Raw genomic sequence first — 20738 nt, forward strand, 5'->3', positions numbered from 1 at the left:
ATATTCTGCGAAAAATGGAGTCATCATCTCGACTAGACACACTAAAACGTAATGTACCATTAAGTTTACACTACTTTGCTCCGAAATCGATAACTGTAAAGAGGAGACCAAGAGATTGAATATACAGGTATCTGAAACCGAAAAAACGCTATATCTCTCAGTGAGAACTACAATATAGTTCATCTAAGATATGATCATTACAAAAGAAACAGCAGCTGTAGCACTCAGCATTTCGTACTGCTGGGGAAACAGGAAAACTTCTGAAGATCTCGAACACAGCCCCAGACGGCATGTGAGGCATGAGATGCGTGTATCTATTAGCCATGGTCAATGCGCCCAGTAAGCTCTCTGGTTATTTCCATTGTTGGTTTTCTACTCTATCGTCCACGCAGCAAGTCATTCATTGTGCAGTTATTTCACTTCCTTAGGCCCCAAGGAGCTCTGTGTTCATCGCTACGACTACTATAAATCCAGATGTATGTCAGTCCACTTGAAGTACGTTGCGGCTCTGTGACTGGTTATAAACATAATGTATGACCTATAACGTGAGTTGTTGAATAAATTCATCAGTACCGAGTTTCAGTCAAATTTCATGTCTTTAAGAATTTCTCTGGTCCTTCAATCCGCATTCCAACCATCGTCTATAGTTGGTGACACAAATGTAATTTTAAAATGTAGCTTTATTATCGTTTCCAAATGATATTTAGAGAAGTTTAATTATATGACCAAAAGTGAATTAGCTTAAGATGAGACTTTCAAATGGAGTGATGTACACAGTTTTTCGTAACATATGTTAAACAAGCACAGTCAACTACTCGAAACAGTTTTGAACCTCCCTCACGATAGGTGTAGGTTGTTTTTTTTTTTTTAAAAAAAATCGAGAACATCTTTCTCAAAACTCTTTTGATCATAGGAAATTACTATGTGCATTCACATATATAGTGAATGTGAAACTATAGCTGTATTCTCAGTGTAGTTCTCAGTGCAGTTAACTAGAGCATGCTGTGCATCTAATCGTGAACTGGACAATGCTACTTGGGAACCGAGTTCAGTCTTTTAACATGACTCGAAGGTACGCTCAATGTCATTTTTTGGCAAGTGAGGTTATCCGCACCGGAACCTGCCACCGAATTGGCGTACACAACTGTGAAGTAATTTGCGCATTCATCCGCTATCGTGAGACACAAAACAATGAAGATATGCCTTGTAGTAGACGCCCACAGTCAGAAACGCCAGATGATAATCACCGCCTCCAAATCATGGGTTGCTGATACGCCGAGGCGCCTGCAACAGAGCAGCACGCTGCATTTGAAGGCACTTTTGGGTGGGCTGTGCGTTTTCAGACCATACGTAACAGTCAACACACGATCAATCTGGTCTCTAGGCGTCCGTTACAAACAACAATCCCACCATCGGTGGGTGAAGGAGACGGGCAAGGAGACAGTACGAATTAAACCTGCTTCAGTATATTCGCGTTCCCTTCACAGAGAAGTGCAGGATTTGTCTGACGACTGATAATTATCATAGAACAGTGAGTAAGCGACCAGTTGTCAAAGCACGTCTCAGGTATGCACTCCCACAGCTTGAACAACGAGGTGGGGAGTCATGTTTCGTGCCAGTATCTTTTACAGATGTAGGACGCCTGTCTTCGTTAGAGGGTGATTTAAAAGCTGCGCTGTATTGGGATAGAACCCCTGAACCCAGTGTGCAGCCCTACAGTCAACGTTTCGGCAATAGGTGTATCTTTCAGGGCGGTAAAGAATGAACACACCGCTCCCACTTCGTGAACAACCTTCAAATAGCAGAATTCAGTCGAACAGAATGGCCCATGGCATCTACATCAACCCTTTTGAGTTTGTATGGGACCAATTAAAACCTTGAGGGTGCCTCGGGAAAAACCCCACTGGGTGACCTCAGAAGGGCACCTGTCGGCGAGCGAGATGGCCTTTAGCAGCAACGACCTGACCACTTTGTGGAATGTGTGCGAAGAAGGGTCCAAGCATTTTGCGAAGCACGGGGTGCGGCAACACGATGTTGAATGTTACCCAACAGCAGACTTTTATTATAATGTCCACTTTCTAATAGACTAACTTTATTTTAGTTATAATTTTGATTTTATGTCACGCTAATGTTTTTTTTTTTTTTAGTTTCACAAGTCTCTCATTCCCTAGTCCTCTCGAATACGACCTGAAACACTTTTGCGGATGTGCAAGTGGTGCAAAACGTTTTTTGAGCAGTTTCTAAGGATATGCACCGATGTAAGGATCGTACGAGGAAGAAAATGTAGGTGAGCGCATTTATAATCAAATGTCCGAAATAAACTCTTTCTGTAGTCTAACGCTAATGACATATAATTTATATCGAAATTACACTCACGTGAAGTTGTACACCTCTCTCAGGTGCAAGAAAAGAGCGTAGTTAAATCTCGCAAGTGGGTCTAGATGTTTCTCTTTTTCGCTGACAAGTCTTTCATGTAGATTGTCTGTTTGAGTGCTGGTTACCTGCAAATTTTAAATAATAGAAACTTTGTAATTGACATCTATGAAATAAAAGTTTTTTGCGTGATGTATGATACTTTTATCAACTTTAATGACACAAAAGTAAGAAAATATGGTTCTCTATTTATAGTTATATTCTTAATTTCATTGACAGATTACTTTGTATGACAGCACTTTTTAGATGAACTGTTAGTTACTCCTCATTAGCCTTATCTTTGTACTTCAGTAGGAAAATCGTTATGGTTTGTTTTTAAAGACACTCTGCAGCAACTGTATTGCTGAATCTGTCCCACCGAAATGAACTTTTCACATGTCTGAATAAATTACGTGATTTAATTACTGTAACGTTAAGGACTTTCCCTACCTTAATCAAAGAAGTAATGTAAACATTATTAAAAAAAACTGCTTCTTGTTCACATTAATGGCCTTGTTAAGCAACCACAATAAAGAAAACTCTACAGAGAACAGAGTTACCATATGTTGAGGGTTACGTAACACTTTCAATATTCTGCCCTATGGACCTCGTCATAAAACAAGAGAGACAGGCACATCAAAGTATAACGTCCCGTCGACGACGAAGTCATTAGAGGCGGAGCACACGCTCTATTGGTGAGAGACGGGGAAGGTTGTTAGCAGTGACGTTATCCTAGCATTCGACATAATCGGTTTAGAGAAACCATTGAAAACCTATACCTGGATTGCCGAATGGGGTTTTGAACCTTGTTCCTCCCTAATCCCAATGCAGTACTTTAACCACAGTACCTACTCGTTACATCGGAACGAGGGAGGTGGCTAAGGCAATGGTAAGACGCCGGATTTGTGTTCTGGAGGATGGCGGTGTAAATCCGCGTCCGACCATTCAGATTTACATTTTCGGTTGTTGTCCCTAAGTCATTTAAGGTGACCGCCGGGATGAATCCTTTCAAAAGGCACAGCCGATTTCTTTAAAATACGAGCAGTGAAGAGTTGCTTAAGGTCTGGTTCGCATACAGTTCCTTCAGTACATGAAATGAGGCACGAAGACAGACATCATAGCTGCTGGACCTAAACACTCCTAATGGAGAGTAAACGTTAATGTTTAATGTTTTACATCTCGTCGATATGGAGTTCATTACATATGGAGGACCAACTCAGCTAGAGAGGGACGGGGAAAGAAATTCCCTGTATTCTTGTTGAATACATAATATCGGCACTGTACTGAAGTGATGTGTAAGAACTAAGGAAAACGTGCACCAGAATGGCCCGACGGGAATCTCAGCTCCACTCTAAGAAAATTAATCTGTTTGCAGTACATCAAGTAGGGAAGTCATCATCATCATTTCCTTGAGGCCTTATTCCCGCTGCAATGCGGGGTCGGCCTTGTTACTATCGATTTGGCAGTGTCACTTGCAGAAGGTGGCCGGATTCCCTTCCTGCCGCCCCCCCCCCCCCCCTCCGGGATGGAATTAGTGTACCCCAAATGTCTGTGTCTAGTGTAAGTCATGGAATAGTGCGAACGTGTTACAAATGTCTATGAGTTGTGTAACTGAGGCGGAACATGGGGACCAGTCCAGTATTCACCTAGCAGGATGTGGAAGAGCGCCTAAAAACCAGACGCAGGCTGGCTGGCATACCGGCCCTCGCCGTTAATCCACCGGAAGGGTTCTGTCTGGGGCCAGTGCGCCTACCCGAGTCCAGGAAGCAGTGCATTAGGCTCTCGGCTACCCTGGCGAGTACACAAAGTATAGAAGTATCGTTTTTTATTACGTACGCAAAGTACTGAATTCGAATTTTGGTGCATCCAAACAGCATCAAAATTCTCTTGTATGGCCTTAATGTCAGACAAAGGCTGAATATACACTCCTGGAAATGGAGAAAAGAACACATTGACACCGGTGTGTCAGACCCACCATACTTGCTCCGGACACTGCGAGAGGGCTGTACAAGCAATGATCACACGCACTGCACAGCGGACACACCAGGAACCGCGGTGTTGGCCGTCGAATGGCGCTAGCTGCGCAGCATTTGTGCACCGCCGCCGTCAGTGTCAGCCAGTTTGCCGTGGCATACGGAGCTCCATCGCAGTCCTTAACACTGGTAGCATGCCGCGACAGCGTGGACGTGAACCGTATGTGCAGTTGACGGACTTTGAGCGAGGGCGTATAGTGGGCATGCGGGAGGCCGGGTGGACGTACCGCCGAATTGCTCAACACGTGGGGCGTGAGGTCTCCACAGTACATCGATGTTGTCGCCAGTGGTCGGCGGAAGGTGCACGTGCCCGTCGACCTGGGACCGGACCGCAGCGACGCACGGATGCACGCCAAGACTGTAGGATCCTACGCAGTGCCGTAGGGGACCGCACCGCCACTTCCCAGCAAATTAGGGACACTGTTGCTCCTGGGGTATCAGCGAGGAGCATTCGCAACCGTCTCCATGAAGCTGGGCTACTTTCCCGCACACCGTTAGGCCGTCTTCCGCTCACGCCCCAACATCGTGCAGCCCGCCTCCAGTGGTGTCGCGACAGGCGTGAATGGAGGGACGAATGGAGACGTGTCGTCTTCAGCGATGAGAGTCGCTTCTGCCTTGGTGCCAATGATGGTCGTATGCGTGTTTGGCGCCGTGCAGGTGAGCGCCACAATCAGGACTGCATACGACCGAGGCACACAGGGCCAACACCCGGTATCATGGTGTGGGGAGCGATCTCCTACACTGGCCGTACACCACTGGTGATCGTCGAGGGGACACTGAATAGTGCACGGTACATCCAAACCGTCATCGAACCCATCGTTCTACCATTCCTAGACCGGCAAGGGAACTTGCTGTTCCAACAGGACAATGCACGTCCGCATGTGTCCCGTGCCACCGAACGTGCTCTAGAAGGTGTAAGTCAACTACCCAGGCCAGCAAGATCTCCGGATCTGTCCCCCATTGAGCATGTTTGGGACTGGATGAAGCGTCGTCTCACGCGGTCTGCACGTCCAGCACGAACGCTGGTCCAACTGAAGCGCCAGGTGGAAATGGCATGGCAAGCCGTTCCACAGGACTACATCCAGCATCTCTACGATCGTCTCCATGGGAGAATAGCAGCCTGCATTGCTGCGAAAGGTGGATATACACTGTACTAGTGCTGACATTGTGCATGCTCTGTTGCCTGTGTCTATGTGCCTGTGGTTCTGTCAGTGTGATCATGTGATGTATCTGACCCCAGGAATGGGTCAATAAAATTTCCCCTTCCTGGGACAATGAATTCACGGTGTTCTTATTTCAATTTCCAGTAGTGTATAATTTTAAAATATCAGGAACTGAGAGGCATGGAACATTTCACGATTAGCCTAGCTTGCATGAATGGAGACACAACATCAGGTTTGTATACAGCTCAGGTTCAAATGATTACATGTAATAGTATTTCTTCAATACTATCGTCAATAATATACGCTAGATTCACTATTTCGTTTACATAACCATACTGCTTTTGATGTTAGTGAATGACAAAAAGCCTCAAAATCTGTGTCTAAATTTCTGGACAACATCTGAACCATGTGTAGTCTTACAAGTGGAGAAATGGGCTGCGTGATGCACAGTAGATGCACACGTATGTTGTATGGTAATGAAGTCTGTGGTGCCCTGTAGGTAGACAAGATACGTCAAAAGTCACCCACAAATAACTAAGCCACTAGTATATCTAGGTCAGTATTACAGGCAATCAAGGAAATGTGTGGCGAATATTTAGAAAGGAAACTAGGAAGTCTCTGAACGAACCAAATTATCTAGTGATTATAGACAGTGAGCAAACAGTTCATGACTAAACACATGTAGCAAGTCTGTTTAACAATAACTTCCTAAACATAACAGTGAAACTCGGTGCAGTTAGTTTAAAAGAAAAAGTATTACGGTATGTGTATGAATTAGTACGACAAGCATTCAATAAATTATATGCTACTCTAATATTTTCCGAATAAATGAGGAAAAAAGTTAGTGCTCTTAACATAAAAAATAATCATGGGGTTGATAAATTTTGAAGCAAAATGTTAAGACCATGTTCTTCTGATGTAGCTATTGGACGTGGGCGGTCATGAAGTTTTAATTATCACCTCGACAAAATGAATTTCCTTAATTAAGTTTTTCTTTGTTTGCTGGTTCTTCTCTGCAGTCCTGGTAGACACTGAAATGCCTGCACCACAGTAAAAAGCTAAGGTGGATATGAGCTGCGCCATTTTGTTTTGGCCCTTTTAGCAACAGCTACGATATCAACAAATACGAAATTCTGAGCCGGTCACATATCACATTCTACAAGAGTCACTCGACTGAACGTATCGTCAAATGATAGACTGCGTAATAGAATAGGTATCTGAACGACGAAATTTCATCTAGAAGAACATTTTGATCCGTTTAAGGCATTGACGATGCATATACTAATATTAATATGGAGAAATTTAAATACTGTGGCTTTCAAGTTACAAGTAATGAAAAATCTACTTCATATTAGTTGACAGGAGGCAGGAGTGCACTACCAGCTTACTTCTGAGACGCCACAAATTATTTCTGGTTTTCCACAGGATTCGATATTGGAACTACTCTTGTTCTTACTGTAACATACAAATGTCCTTCCGCCTTACACCTGCAAAGTAGAAATGGTGTCCATTGCTGGTGACGCGAACATTAAACTTCACACCATTTGATGCAAAGGACAATAAGCTAAATATACTTCGTTAAAAAAATCGACAAGGGAAGGAGAAAATGAAATAAAACTACACAGGTTGAGAGGCTATCTGATGTTATTTCAGTGATGACAATATCAAGTAAAATTTACAATGACTTTGGCGATATGAGCGAACTTATCAGTATGACGTTGCACTCTCTCTGGCCTGGATGCTTCTGTTATGAAGGGTATTATAAGGCCGTTGTATCCTCTCCTATGAGTGTACCCTCTCCTAAGGGAAAGTAAGACACGCCTGTTGTAACTGGTCCTTCATATCCTGGATCCTGGCCCTGGGACGGAGTTTACATCTGAGATGTGACCTGAAGTCATACTTAATGGATCCCCACACCATGACACCCGGATAACAGCCACCTCATTAATGGAATGTCAAACATGATGATACATATATAAATTTTTACATCTCTTCCACATTCACACTACAAGATTACACTTTCACTAGCTCTTATGCTCTAGGGATTTAGTCTATTGGAATCTGGACTATTGTTGATTCACGCTGACGGTCGGCTCTCTGCCTCAAGAGAATAAAAGCTACGCACAGCAGAGTTAGAAGCACTATGGCACTTGGGATTACAACACTCAAAATCACTGTCATGTGTCGTTGTCCTTACCTAAATTCAAATACTTGCTGTATTAACTGCATAACTGAAATGTGCCCTTCCTGTGCGGCAATGAATCGATTCAGGGAATGGATGAAGTCGGGTTCTAGAGTTTGATGTAGGGATGTTATATTCGGTGCTGGCAATAATTCCAAATGTATATCTGACCCATTCCAACTGCGGCTGTGAGGTGTTCAGTTGCATGATCCCCGTGCCGGCCTGTGTGGCCGAGCGGTTCTAGGCGCTTCAGTCTGGAACCGCGCGACCGCTACGGTCGCAGGTTCGAATCCTGCCTCGGGCATGGATGTGTGTGATGTCCTTAGGTTAGTTAGGTTTAAGTAGTTCTAAGTTCTAGGGGACTGATGACCTGAGATGTTAAGTCCCATCGTGCTCACAGCCATTTGAATCATGATCCCCGTAATCTGGCTGGTAGATGGAAGGTTGGCCCTGTTATGTCGCACGCAGTCCCATTGATTAATACCCCACGTCACTTAAGTTCAGTCCGTCTGGCCTTCGTGAGCTTCAACAGCTTGTAGGAACTGTCCATTACTACCAAGTCATCATAAATGGAGCAAATCCAACTGAAAACCTGCTTGCTGGAAATGCAGTCTGAGTTCCACGATATTCCTCGGACAATCTAGTTCCTTCTGTCTGGCTAAGAATAATTGTACCACACATGTACTCAGAATGGTTTGTATTATCCTGGTCGGACACCCCGTGACCTTCCCCCTTCGACAATATTCTATCTCCTTCTCCATCGTTATTGCATGTCTACTACTATCTTCCGAAATTAATAATATCCCATAGATCCTCACCTACATCAATTATCCAAGAACTCCCCACTTTGCTGGGTACGTGAGAATGGCGTAACATTTAAACTGTGCTTGTCTTCCTGTTAATGGAATCGAATTAGAATATACAACGTGCTCCTTCAGTTTTAACGTCTACTGCTTCTATGTGATAATAGAGGGGTATGTTTCTCCTTCTAGGTTTCAAAATTAAGCTTAACTCAGGCCCGATCTGTGCTTTCTCTGACCTTGTTCTGGAGACAAACTGCAATGTTACTATGCCTCGCTTTGCTAGCATTATTGTCCTTGACGTAAGGCAACCTGAGGAAAGGAACAAATGTCACCCTACATCTCTCGTCAGAGGGCTGTTGTCACTAGAACATCCATTCACAAACAACAAAAGTAACAGAAAAATCTTTACACTAACATAACTTCTTCGCTTCAATCCTATACATGCGCAAACACATATCCAAAACAAAGTCTTGACCAACATCCGACATCTTCTTAATCTTATGAAATACCATACTTCGTGGACAGGCCTAACCACATCTTCTTGTCCCCTCCTCATATTCCTTCTACTTACTTTCTTCCGCAGCTCTGCCCTTGAAATTCCAGGAATCGACTCCAGACTTTCTCCAAAAGGTCGTAGGTGTCCAACATGTACTATTGTTCTTCTTGGTAACAGACGCTCATGTTGACTGCCGAAGTAGTCTCCATAACCTGATAGGTCCTTGATACATTGTGATGGACTTATTCATCTTCCATTTTGAAGTGTAAGGACTGGATAACATCACTCATTGTCCTTCTTTATACTAAACTCATTTACTGACTCTCCATATTTACCTTTCTTTGTCCATATGAAATTGATCAGTGATGGAATTTTCCGACCATACACCACGCTGTATTCATGTGTACTTTTGAAGTTGCTGTGAAGTGAATTCACACAGTAACTTAACATTTCCCTTAACTTGTTTCCATACCATAACTGACACAGCTCCTTCTACAAGTCTGACATGAAACTCGTACCCTGGTGATTATTGTACCTGTCACTCCAAACTTCAACATCCAGTTGTTAACTATTGGTTGTGCGACTATGTTGCCTACTGGTGCAGCACAGCAGCACCTCCGTTGACCATGAATAGTGGTCTGTTGTTGTTGATACGAATCACTTTCCTTCTGGCATATGATTGAACTTTCCAAATACATCAACCAGAAGGATTTGAAATGATTTTGATGGTTCCAGTAGCTTCTGCAATGTCACTCGCTTACGATTCAAGTCAGCACGCTGTACACACTTTACGAGATTCCTCACGCATTGATTCGTATCCACTTTCCTTCCTTTTCAGCTATATCGAAGTAAATTAGACACTGGCGTGGTTTCAGACTTCTCAACACGCCGTCCAATAAATTCTGAAACGTTGCAGACACATTTTTAATCCAGTCGACATTCCCTTGAACTGATAGTGCCCCTGGTTACCTAAAATTACTGATGGTAACCACTCCTGAAATCCTAAATGGTCTTGGCTATGTTGGGAATGGGGCATTCATCTGTTATGATGCCGGCCGGAGTGGCCGTGCGGTTCTAGGCGCTACAGCCTGGAGCCGGGTGACCGCTCCGGTCGCAGGTTCGAATCCTGCCTCGGGCATGGATGTGTGTGATGTCCTTAGGTTAGTTAGGTTTAATTAGTTCTAAGTTCTAGGCGACTGATGACCTAAGAAGTTAAGTCGCATAGTGCTCAGAGCCATCTGTTATGATCTTGCTGTTCAGGTGACAGTAATCATGGCAGAATGTATATTGTCCGAATCAGTGTGTAGACTTCTTTGGTACAACCATGATTCCTGCACCCCATGGACCACTACTTCTCCTGTTATTCCATCATCTAACCGCTGGGTAATAGAATCCTCCATAATTGGTTGCAAATATCTAAGTATGCGCTGTGCTTTCCAATACACCCGTGCTTCATACCCTATTGGTATTCGATGTTAAGTCACGAGTGTCGCTGGCAACAGACCATGTGGAAGAATAAATACTCAAATTTGAATAGCATCTTTTCAATGTGCTATCTTTCTACTCCCTTTAGATGCTCTACTTTCCTACATAACACAGGCTTAACGGCGGCTTGTGGCTGTTTGTGCTTCACACTCCTTGTGCTCCACTCAATCTCTTCTGGGACGTCCAAACTTGCTATTAACATCCCCTTCCCTAACTTCATTTCTTCAACGCCAAAATTTCCTGTATTTATGCATACCATTCTCCCACGATATCTCTCTTGTATGCATAAAATACTCCTTTTAATAGAACAACTTGCTGGATCCAGTCTATTGCTCACTTTCACAGGCTCTACAACACGTAACATACCCAGAGGTATTAGCGGTGTATTTGGCCCCACATTCACCCAAAGTGAATGTGGCACACAATCATATGAATGAAACCTTACTGTAATTGTATGTTGTTCGTCTGGTTTGTGCAATATGCTAGACGCCCCTCAAAAAGATTCTGCTCTGCCAGCAGCTTTCCCTAGCTGGAATGTCATTACATTAATTTCATCTGTATGTTGCTGAAGGTCAATTTTAGCACAGTGTTGACAAAAATCTAAACCCAGAATCATGCTGTAGCCCTCGTTTACACAATGTACAATGTCTACACACTGCTTAAACCGAAGAGCCCCTATACGAAAATCTACATCTGCAACCAACACAATCCTCTGTGACCAACAAAAGCGTGTACTCTTTACATCTTTTAACACATAATCCTGCACATTACACCTCTGCATACGTATTCGTTGCATGTAATTTTAACAGGGACGCCTTTAGATTGACTTCTGATTCCCCTTTGCATTTAATGGCTCTAACCACTTCTTCATTCACCCCTACATTCATTTACTAAACTCTGCTGCTGATACCTCCCATCTCATTTATTTCTCCATAACTTGCAACAGTGCCTCTCTAAATGCCCCATTCATCCATACCTGTAACACTTAATGTTCGGAGAAAATACCCCATGTCTATCCCATACCCCTGTTGATATATCAGTTTCTTCACATTCCAATAATAAGGTAATAGCAGAATGCAGACCCTTTGGTGCACCTTGAAAGGTCTCTGTTGGATTCCTTTCATGTTTAATTTCTTAAATCTGTTGACATTTATGGAATAAATTCCTCTTCTAAATGTACTGTGGCGTTTCTGACTATCTGGGAGGAGACTGAGCAGTGGAACGTGTTACTTTTACACATAAACAAGAACGATCTGTCACACTACTACACCTTAAAGCACAGTTTATATGTAATTCTTATATGTAATTCATGTCACACAGTCTCATACGGAACCTACATCCGCTTTCTTTTATATACTGTATATGATAAGATACTGTCATCCCCCTTCCCTTTTGTGTGAGAAGATGAATGAGCATATGTATTTCTAGTTGCATGCTTGAGGGTAGCAGACAAGGCTGTCTGCTAGAGAACAGTAGGACCAACGTCGGAACAGGTAGCCACGCTTCCTAAAAGCAAAGAGGTTTCTATCCTTAGTATGGTCCTGTCCGTCCGTTGTCATGTTGGTATAGGAAGCTGCCCCTCTGGCCACTTCCGTTGGTCTTTGTGAGCCACCCTCAGGAAGCACGCTCGGCAGTAGGGCAGTTGCAGTGTGGCCATGGCGAGCGTCTGAAGTGGTAAGATCTCCGGCTAAGCGCGTGTCTGTTAAGTCCGTAGGACAATGGATTTCTTAAGTTCAACCTAACTGAAAATTTAATCACCTTTATTTCGGGTTTAGGTCTAAAATATCCGATGTTATCTTAAATTGCAGCGCAGTGTAATTATCGTGTGAAGTTCAGATTATTTTTTGGTAGTTGCTTTGTTACTACTTTGTGAGTAAAGTGGAACCACGTGTTGATCAGTAACTCTAACTAAGTTCATCAATCTTAAATCCGAATGTGCGTGAGATTATAATGTCTCGTCTTGAGAATATTTTTTTAATATAGCAACTTTTCTTTATGCTTTTCTTTATGTTCAACCCACGTGGGGTGTACTTTGCGAGACCAGTACCACGTGCTTATATAACTGTTTGACCCATCAGGTTAATAGTAAGACGTTAGTAACCAGTTCAAGGTTTTTCTTTTGTCAATTGCTTTTCGATCGAATTTATTTTAATTACCAAAATTATTGTGGAGTTATACGCTTTGTGTAAACCAAGTTGACCACGTGAAGCATGCGGTGTAATCATCAAGGTAGCCTTCAGCTATTCTTTTTGGGAAGATTTCACAAAGAGTTAATATGAATTTAGTATACCAGTGTGTGGTAATTACATGACGGACAGGATTGTGCTATGAACGTAATTTCTTTGGGTGAAAACTGAATCTGTTGGTTGTGGTTAATTTCTTCTTGCTTATGTTTCAATGTTCTTCGTGTGTTATTTTATGAATGCAGTGTAGTATGCAGTCTCCCAATCTTGGCTCCATATTTTATGTGTTCCATAAGATTACAATCTCACATTTTTTTTTCAATTGTAAATAAGGCACCAGCTCAGTTATAACTCACGTATAATATGCTGAAATTTCAATGAACAATCTTAAAATAAATTTCCAAATATAAACTGATTTCTTTCTTTTTATTTAAATTCTCCTTTTTATATATATATATATATATTACCGGTTTTGTATGACTATTAAAAGATTATCATTAATGTTAGTCTGCTTGGTAAACCTAGACTAAATATCTGATGAAACAGTTGCCCAGTAATCCACGGTTAACGTCCCCAGACAGATCACAGCTTTTAACCCACTTTCATTGTCAATTAGCACCGATTTCAGCATACAAAATTAAAGTTGCAACATTACAACCTATAGGCACCCTTCTTGATACATCTGATGGAAACTCCCTCAGAAAAACATTGAGCGCCCTCTGGTCAGCTTCTTGCAACAAAACTATGTTATCTCCATCACTCTGCCGCAACTCATACGTAGGTTCAATATATTTCCTTCCTGTCTGCAAAATCTTCCACGGTTTCCCCATGCCTCCTCATAATAGTGCTCAACTGCTCTCAATAATATCCCACCCTATTCTTTTTTTTTTGTATCTTTGCAACAGCCCTACTTCAATCGCCTAAAGTTTGCTACATTCTTTAATGATTCTGCACGTGTCATGTAAGTTTTCACTTCTCCCACTAGTCGCAATTTTGCTACCCACAACAATTAACTTTCGGTGCAACCACCCACCTTTGCCAACTTCTTAAGGTCCTCTAAGAATGCGGTTCTAGGCGCTCAGTCTGAAACCGCGCGACTGCTACGGTCGCAGGTTCGAATCCTGCCTCGGGCATGGATGTATGTGATGTCCTTAGGTTAGTTAGGTTTAACTAGTTCTAAGTTCTAGGGGACTAATGACCTCAGAAGTTGAGTCCCATAGTGCTCAGAGCCATTTGAACCATTTCAACTCTAAGAATGACCATACATCCTCATATCATTTTCCAGAAAAGGAAACAATCAATCCTGTGGCAACTGCAGCCTCCTCATGCTGTGATACATGAAGCAATACTAACTGTACGTCCTTACCTGTCAGTTGTCCATGTAACTGCCTATTATCCATTGTCAGCTGCATTACCTTCTCTCATACCCTTACTGCTTCTGGCTCCATCAGAGCTTGGGTTTCTAACTCTGTCGTTGCGACACTACTCTCCACTACTCACAATCATACAACAAGATATCACAACTCGAAAAAATCATCACAAACTAGTCTTCACATCATATCATGTTTCACCTAGATTTTCTACACTGTCTTTCGGCACAACCATATCGATGACACGTATAACAGGTCAGAGGCACTGACTCCCAGCATGGCGCAGTACGTCCAAGCAAGTTGCATTGCATACACCTTATAGACAACAAAACTCAGGTAAGTCAGTCAGCTCCTTAGCCCAAGCAAGGTAACCTTCAAGTTATCATGACACATCTCACTCACATGTCTGTTACACCCTTCAAAACATAACCAAATGTTTTATCATTCACCACAATGTGCTAACACCGTTAGTCGTGGTCCAGAAGCATTGCTGAGTGAAGACGACACTGCAAATTCTGACACCAAATTACAGCGCCTCTAGGGCAGGGTGGTGTGAGCAGATTGTGAGGTGAGATGAGAGCCCAGGAGGCTCCAGAGAATGGTAATTGCAAATGTAACAATTTCTTTATGGAAGCATCTACACTGCGTAGTGCAACGGGACAGTTGCCAGCTGGCCACTGTATTCTACTGGGCTGACTGCTTGCATGTTCTGCAGTGCTGATGTGAATTATCCACCGAGTGCCGGCGGCCTTATTATGTAAGTCTGCCGTACCGTTTCTGCTGGTGTTGCACGTGCATTCGATGATGCTGTATCTGCTACAGCCCCATGCGGTTCCTGGCTGCACCACGAGAGTGGATGCCCACTGCGATGAGGTACCTGTTCTGTGATGGCCAATGACGGCTGGTGTGAGGAGGGAGTGACCCTCTGCTCTCGGCAGGAGATAGCTGTGTTGCTGGAGTTGACCTGGGATGGCCAACTGCACAGTGGCACTAAGTCTGAGAGTCTTGGTGCATGGAGCTGTTGCCCTGCTGTGTTCTCAAACTGGTGACTTCTACTAACAGGTCGATGATGCATCCTATCTGGCACAGCACTATCGTCTTGACAGGGCTGCGAGACTGATAATAATTTCGTTACAAAATGTCCAGTACTTACAGTTGTCAGTAGTGCATCCACATCTATATCTACATGGATACTCTGCAAATCACATTTAAGTGCCTGGCAGAGAGTTCATCGAACCACCTTCACAGTTTTCTATTATTGCATTCTCGTATTGTGCGCGGAAAGAACGAACTCTTATACCTTTCCGTACGAGCTCTAATTTCCCTCATTTTATCGTGGTGATCGTTTCTCCCTATGTAGGTTGGTGTCAACAAAATATTTTCGTTTTCGGAGGAGAAATTCGGTGATTGGAATTTCGTGAGAAGATTCCGTCGCATTGGAATTTCGTGAGAAGATTCCGTCGCAACGAAAAACGCCTTTCTTTTAATGATGTACAGCCAAATCCTGTATCATTTCAGTGACACTCTTTCCCATATTTCGCGATAATACAAAACGTGCTGCCCTTCTTTGAACGTTTTCGATGTACTCCGTCAGACGTATCTGGTACGGATCGCACACCGCGCAGCAGTATTCTGAAAGAGGACGGACAAGCCTAGTGTAGGTAGTCTCCTTAGTACATCTGTCACATTTTCTCAGTGTCCTGCCAATGAAACGCAGTCTTGGTTAGACTTCCTCACAACATTTTTTATGTGCTCTTTCTAATTTAAGTTATTTGTAATTGTAATTCCTAGATATTTAGTTGAATTTACGGCTTTAGATTAGACTGATTTATCATGCAACCGAAGTTTAACGAATTCATTTTAGCACTCATGTGGATGACCTCACACTTTTCGTTATTTAGGGTCAACTGTCAATTTTCGCACCATTCAGATATCCTATCTAAATCGTTTTGAAATTTCTTTTGATCTTCTGATGACTTTATTAGTCGATAAACGACAGCATCATCTGCAAACAACCTAAGACGGCTGCTCAGATTGTCTCCAAAATCGTTCATATAGATAAGGAACAGCAAAAGGCCTACAACATTGCCTTGGGGAACGCCAGAAATCACTTCCGTTGTACTCGATGACTTTCCTTCAATTACTACGAAATGTGACCTCTCTGACAGGAAGTCACAAATCCAGTCACATAACTGAGACGATATGCATGTGCGCCATTACCAGCAATGTATCCAAAAACACCTGTGCCACTGTCAGCCGACCGGGGTGGCCATGCGGTTCTAGGCGCTGCAGTCTGGAACCGAGCGACCGCTAGGGTCACAGGTTCGAATCCTGCCTCGGGCATGGATGTGTGTGTTGTCCTTAGGTTAGTTAGGTTTAATTAGTTCTAGGTTCTAGGCGACTGATGACCTCAGAAGTTAAGTCGCATAGTGCTCAGAGCCAAGCCACTGTCAATGTGGAAATCTGCTGTGCCCCTTTCTGAACGAGTCTGTGCAGTACCACAGAGTTAGCTGTTTCAGCAAGCTTACCTGACTTACAATATTGCATAGGCCTTGTTGAGTTATTACAGTAACAACATTCCGCGGTCGCCTGATGTCAGAACTGCTGCAATACATCGTACAGGCTCACACTAATATGCCCATATATGGTCGGTAGGCTACACTGTTTAATAGCGTGCTGGTCCACCTTTGGGATGCAATATAGCAGTGGTTCTGTGTGACATCGATTCAATAAGTTCACGGCAGATTCCCAGAGATATGTGGCACCTGATGCCTACCTTCACACAGGTCATACACCTCCCATGAATTATGAGCTAGTGGTTTGTGGTCGCAGAGTTGGCGGCCAGTAGTGTACCAGATGAGTTCCATTGGGTTCAGATCAGGCGAATGTGGTGACCAAGATATCTACTTGAGACCAATGCTAAAGAGCTCGAACTACTGTAGCATGATTCTGACTTTATGACATCAACAGTTGTCCTGGTGGAAGATGCCTTTGCCATCTGAGAAGAAATAATGTATTTTTGTAGGTGGTAACTATTGGGAGGCGTGGCAGATGGACAGTGTGTCAGAAGGCACTCTCCCAGTTCGCCACTCGCCGGTGCCTCAGGGAAGAGAGGTGGTTGTGACGTGTGTACACCGGGGGGCGCAGTAAAAGAAGAGTGACTTTTAACCATTTATTTCTGCAAATAGATCTCTCCTTTAACGATGCTACGGCGGTCATCTGCCGCTGCTTGTCCGGGTGCGTCGCGAGCTACCGGCAGCTACTCAGGAAGTGGATGCTGCGTCTCCACCCTCCGCACTCGAACTAGGTGTCGCATGCGTATGTGACCTACACACGCTGGTCTTGGATGTCCTCGATCCCCTCCGAAAATGTGGCTCATCTCTGTTCTCCGAACCGCGATGACGGTTGTCTTGTGGTCGAGAAGTGCGCCGACCCTGGCCTGCCGTGCAGGTAGGCCCCGTGGCTCCACTGAAGTGTCAGGAACGCTGGTGTCTTGGCCCAAGTCTACACGGAACACCCCCAGGCCTTCCCATCTGCGTCGGAAGCTGTCAGCAGCACCGAGCTCGTGGCTGGTGCTTACGAAGAGGAAGACATCTCTCCAGTGGCTGTTGGCGGTGTTGAGTACGAGCAGGAAATCTACAACGGACTTATACCCAGCCTTAATACCGTGTCAGGGAATGGAGTACGTGCGTCCTGTACACCATCGTTACTTCTGATCAACTTCCTTCTGAACTCAAATGCTGGAGTATTTACAGTGTGAAATAACGGCTGATGTTGACCCAACGTCACGTGTAATGACTGCATAGGCTTTCCTAATACGAATGTATCAGCGATTCACATCGCGCCCTATTTGCTTAACACATTTGTTATACCAACAGACTGGTCCGTAACAATATTCAATATGCCTTCTTGCGTTAGCGTCGCCGTAACAAAGTGACATGATACTTCTCAGTCGTATTTCTTTATTAAGCTCCTGCTGATGCTAGCTACCCAGTTCGCGCAAAATGCTGATGTCCTGCTTCCCGCCTGACCTGCTAACGTGATGAAACGCTGTCGTTTCGTGTCGCGCATGTTGACACAAAGTGGACGAGGTCTCGCAATTATGAAATTCTGCGGCCAGCTGTCTGATACAGGGTTGGTACGTAACAGTATGAAGGTATGCAAGTAGTCTGCAGTAATGTTGATGTTTTCCACAGCCGTCTTGATGCCTTTGATTACTACTACCACTCCCATGGGAGCCCAGGTGAATATCCCGAATATTGTACTACCGTCCTCACTGGCCTGCATCCGTGGTGTGGTGCACGTTGCCAGCAGTTGTTCACCTGGGTGACTGCGTATCTGAACACGACTGTCGACTTCGTGTAATGAGAAACATGATTCTAGGTGAAACATTTTCCTTGTAACACCATAGGTTCTGTGAGCACTACAGCTGTAATTGTCGATGTCTTTGGATCAAGACGGTGATATGTAGGGATCGTTTGCTGAAGGGCACCCGCTTCAGCGATATGCGCTGAATGCTGTGCTCCAAGACACTTGTGACTGCACCATCATTTTAGTATGTCATCAGACCTGCCACAGATCGCCGCCTATCCTGCTTTACAAAGCGGGCAAGCCTTCAACCTTCACGTTCTGTGATGAGATGCGGAAGTACAACGCATTGTCACGTACTCGTGCTTTCACTGTCCTTCAGCAACTTTTCACAGATCCTCACGACAGTAGCACACGATCAGCAGTGCCGTTTCCGAGATGCTCGTTCCCAGCGCCGGCCATAACAATCTATCCTTTTTTAAAGTCTTATGTCAGTGAATTTTCCCATTTGAGGCACGTCGCTGTAAGGATTTCCCATTCTTCGCTGCTCCGCTTTTAAACTTTTCTCACCACGTCACGTGCGGGCGACGCCACGAGGCGGCATTCACTCCTGAGGTGGACCGTGGTTATCATGTTTTGGTTCATTATTGTATGACCTTTATTTCCTTGTATCCGGTCACCTTTCCGTGTACAATGGAGCTCAGTCGCGTGGATATGTAATTTTAATTAATATTGTGTTTATTCTGGTTGCTGGTGAGGAGGAAAGATAGTTATTAGTATTTTATTCATGGTCTCATTCATAAGCAGCCATATCACAGTCATAAAATTATAATTAAGCTTAACTTGCTTAACCAGAATCGGACGATGACTCTCCGTGTCTGCAGTCTCGATGATTCGAAGCGATCTGCAATCCTGTGTAAATAAAATGTCTTGGTTTTCTTGCGTTGCGTAGTCAGTCGAGAAACCTCAGATCAAGCGGAAAGTTTGCTTTGATAGAGTTTAATTATCCGATGAAATATTGGAGCTCTTGGATCTAATAATTGCAGGTTCGTTTCCAATTCATCGGAAGTTCCCTTCTGATTACCAACGAAACGACACATCCGTGCAAATTTCCAATTAGAGAATACATATACAGGGTGTTACAAAAAGGTACGGCCAAACTTTCAGGAAACATTCCTCACACACAAATAAAGAAAAGATGATATGTGGACATGTGTCCGGAAACGCTTAATTTCCATGTTAGAGCTCATTTTAGTTCTTCCATCTACGCTCAATGGAGCACGTTATCATGATTTCATACGGGATACTCTACCTGTGCTGCTAGAACATGTGCCTTTACAAGTACGACACAACATGTGGTGCATGCACGACGGAGCTCCTGCACATTTCAGTCGAAGTGTTCGTACGCTTCTCAAAAATAGATTCGGTGACCGATGGATTGGTAGAGGCGGGCCAATTCCATGGCCTCCACACTCTCCTGACCTCAACCCTCTTGACTTTCATTTATGGGGGCATTTGAAAGCTCTTGTCTACGCAACCCCGGTACCAAATGTAGAGACTCTTCGTGCTCGTATTGTGGACGGCTGTGATACGATACGACATCCTCCAGGGCTGCATCAGCGCATCAGGGATTCCATGCGACGGAGGGTGGATGCGTGTATCCCCACTAACGGAGGACATTTTGAACATTTCCTGTAACAAAGTGTTTGAAGTCACGCTGGTACGTTCTGTTGCTGTTTGTTTCCATTCCATGATTAATGTGATTTGAAGAGAAGTGATAAAATGAGCTCTAACACGGAAATTAAGCGTTTCCGGACACATGTCCACATAACATCTTTTCTTCATTTGCGTGTGAGGAATGTTTCCTGAAAGTTTGGCCGTACCTTTTTGTAACACTCTGTATAATGAAATTCTGTACACACCTTTTATGTAAATGCTCAGTATATATTCTCTTAATTAGCATACAATATATTTCCAATCTCCTTCTTCCAGTAATCTCGATAGCAAAATTATAATTATTCAATGCGGCTATTCGGCACGGATAAGATCCTAGAAGTCCTCTCAACACACACCAGAGAGAATATTACAGAGTAATTATGCGCTCATGGAATAGTAATAGTACTGTACTACTTTGCGCATCGATTCTGCGAGTATATAGATGGTCAAGTAGGAAACGTAATTCACTTATAGAATTGTGCAGGGATAATTAGTAGAATATATAGAGATATTACAGGACGAGTCCGCCCCAAGTTAGGCCATATCGTGCAGCTGTCGCTTGTGTGATAGGGTTAATATATGTTATT

General features: G+C 43.7%; 1 protein-coding gene across 1 annotated transcript in view; it reads right to left on the reverse strand.

Moving 5' to 3' along the window:
* The window catches only part of LOC126184433 (uncharacterized), a 133012-nt gene that overhangs the window by 6322 nt on the left and 105952 nt on the right, over positions 1 to 20738 (reverse strand). Inside the window, exon 4 of the mRNA XM_049926825.1 lies at positions 2377 to 2501. Coding sequence (XP_049782782.1) covers positions 2377 to 2501 — 125 coding nt within the window. The remainder of the gene's footprint in view (positions 1 to 2376; positions 2502 to 20738) is intronic.

This window comes from Schistocerca cancellata, chromosome 4 (genome assembly GCF_023864275.1).
Source record: "Schistocerca cancellata isolate TAMUIC-IGC-003103 chromosome 4, iqSchCanc2.1, whole genome shotgun sequence".
Lineage (NCBI taxonomy): Eukaryota > Metazoa > Arthropoda > Insecta > Orthoptera > Acrididae > Schistocerca > Schistocerca cancellata.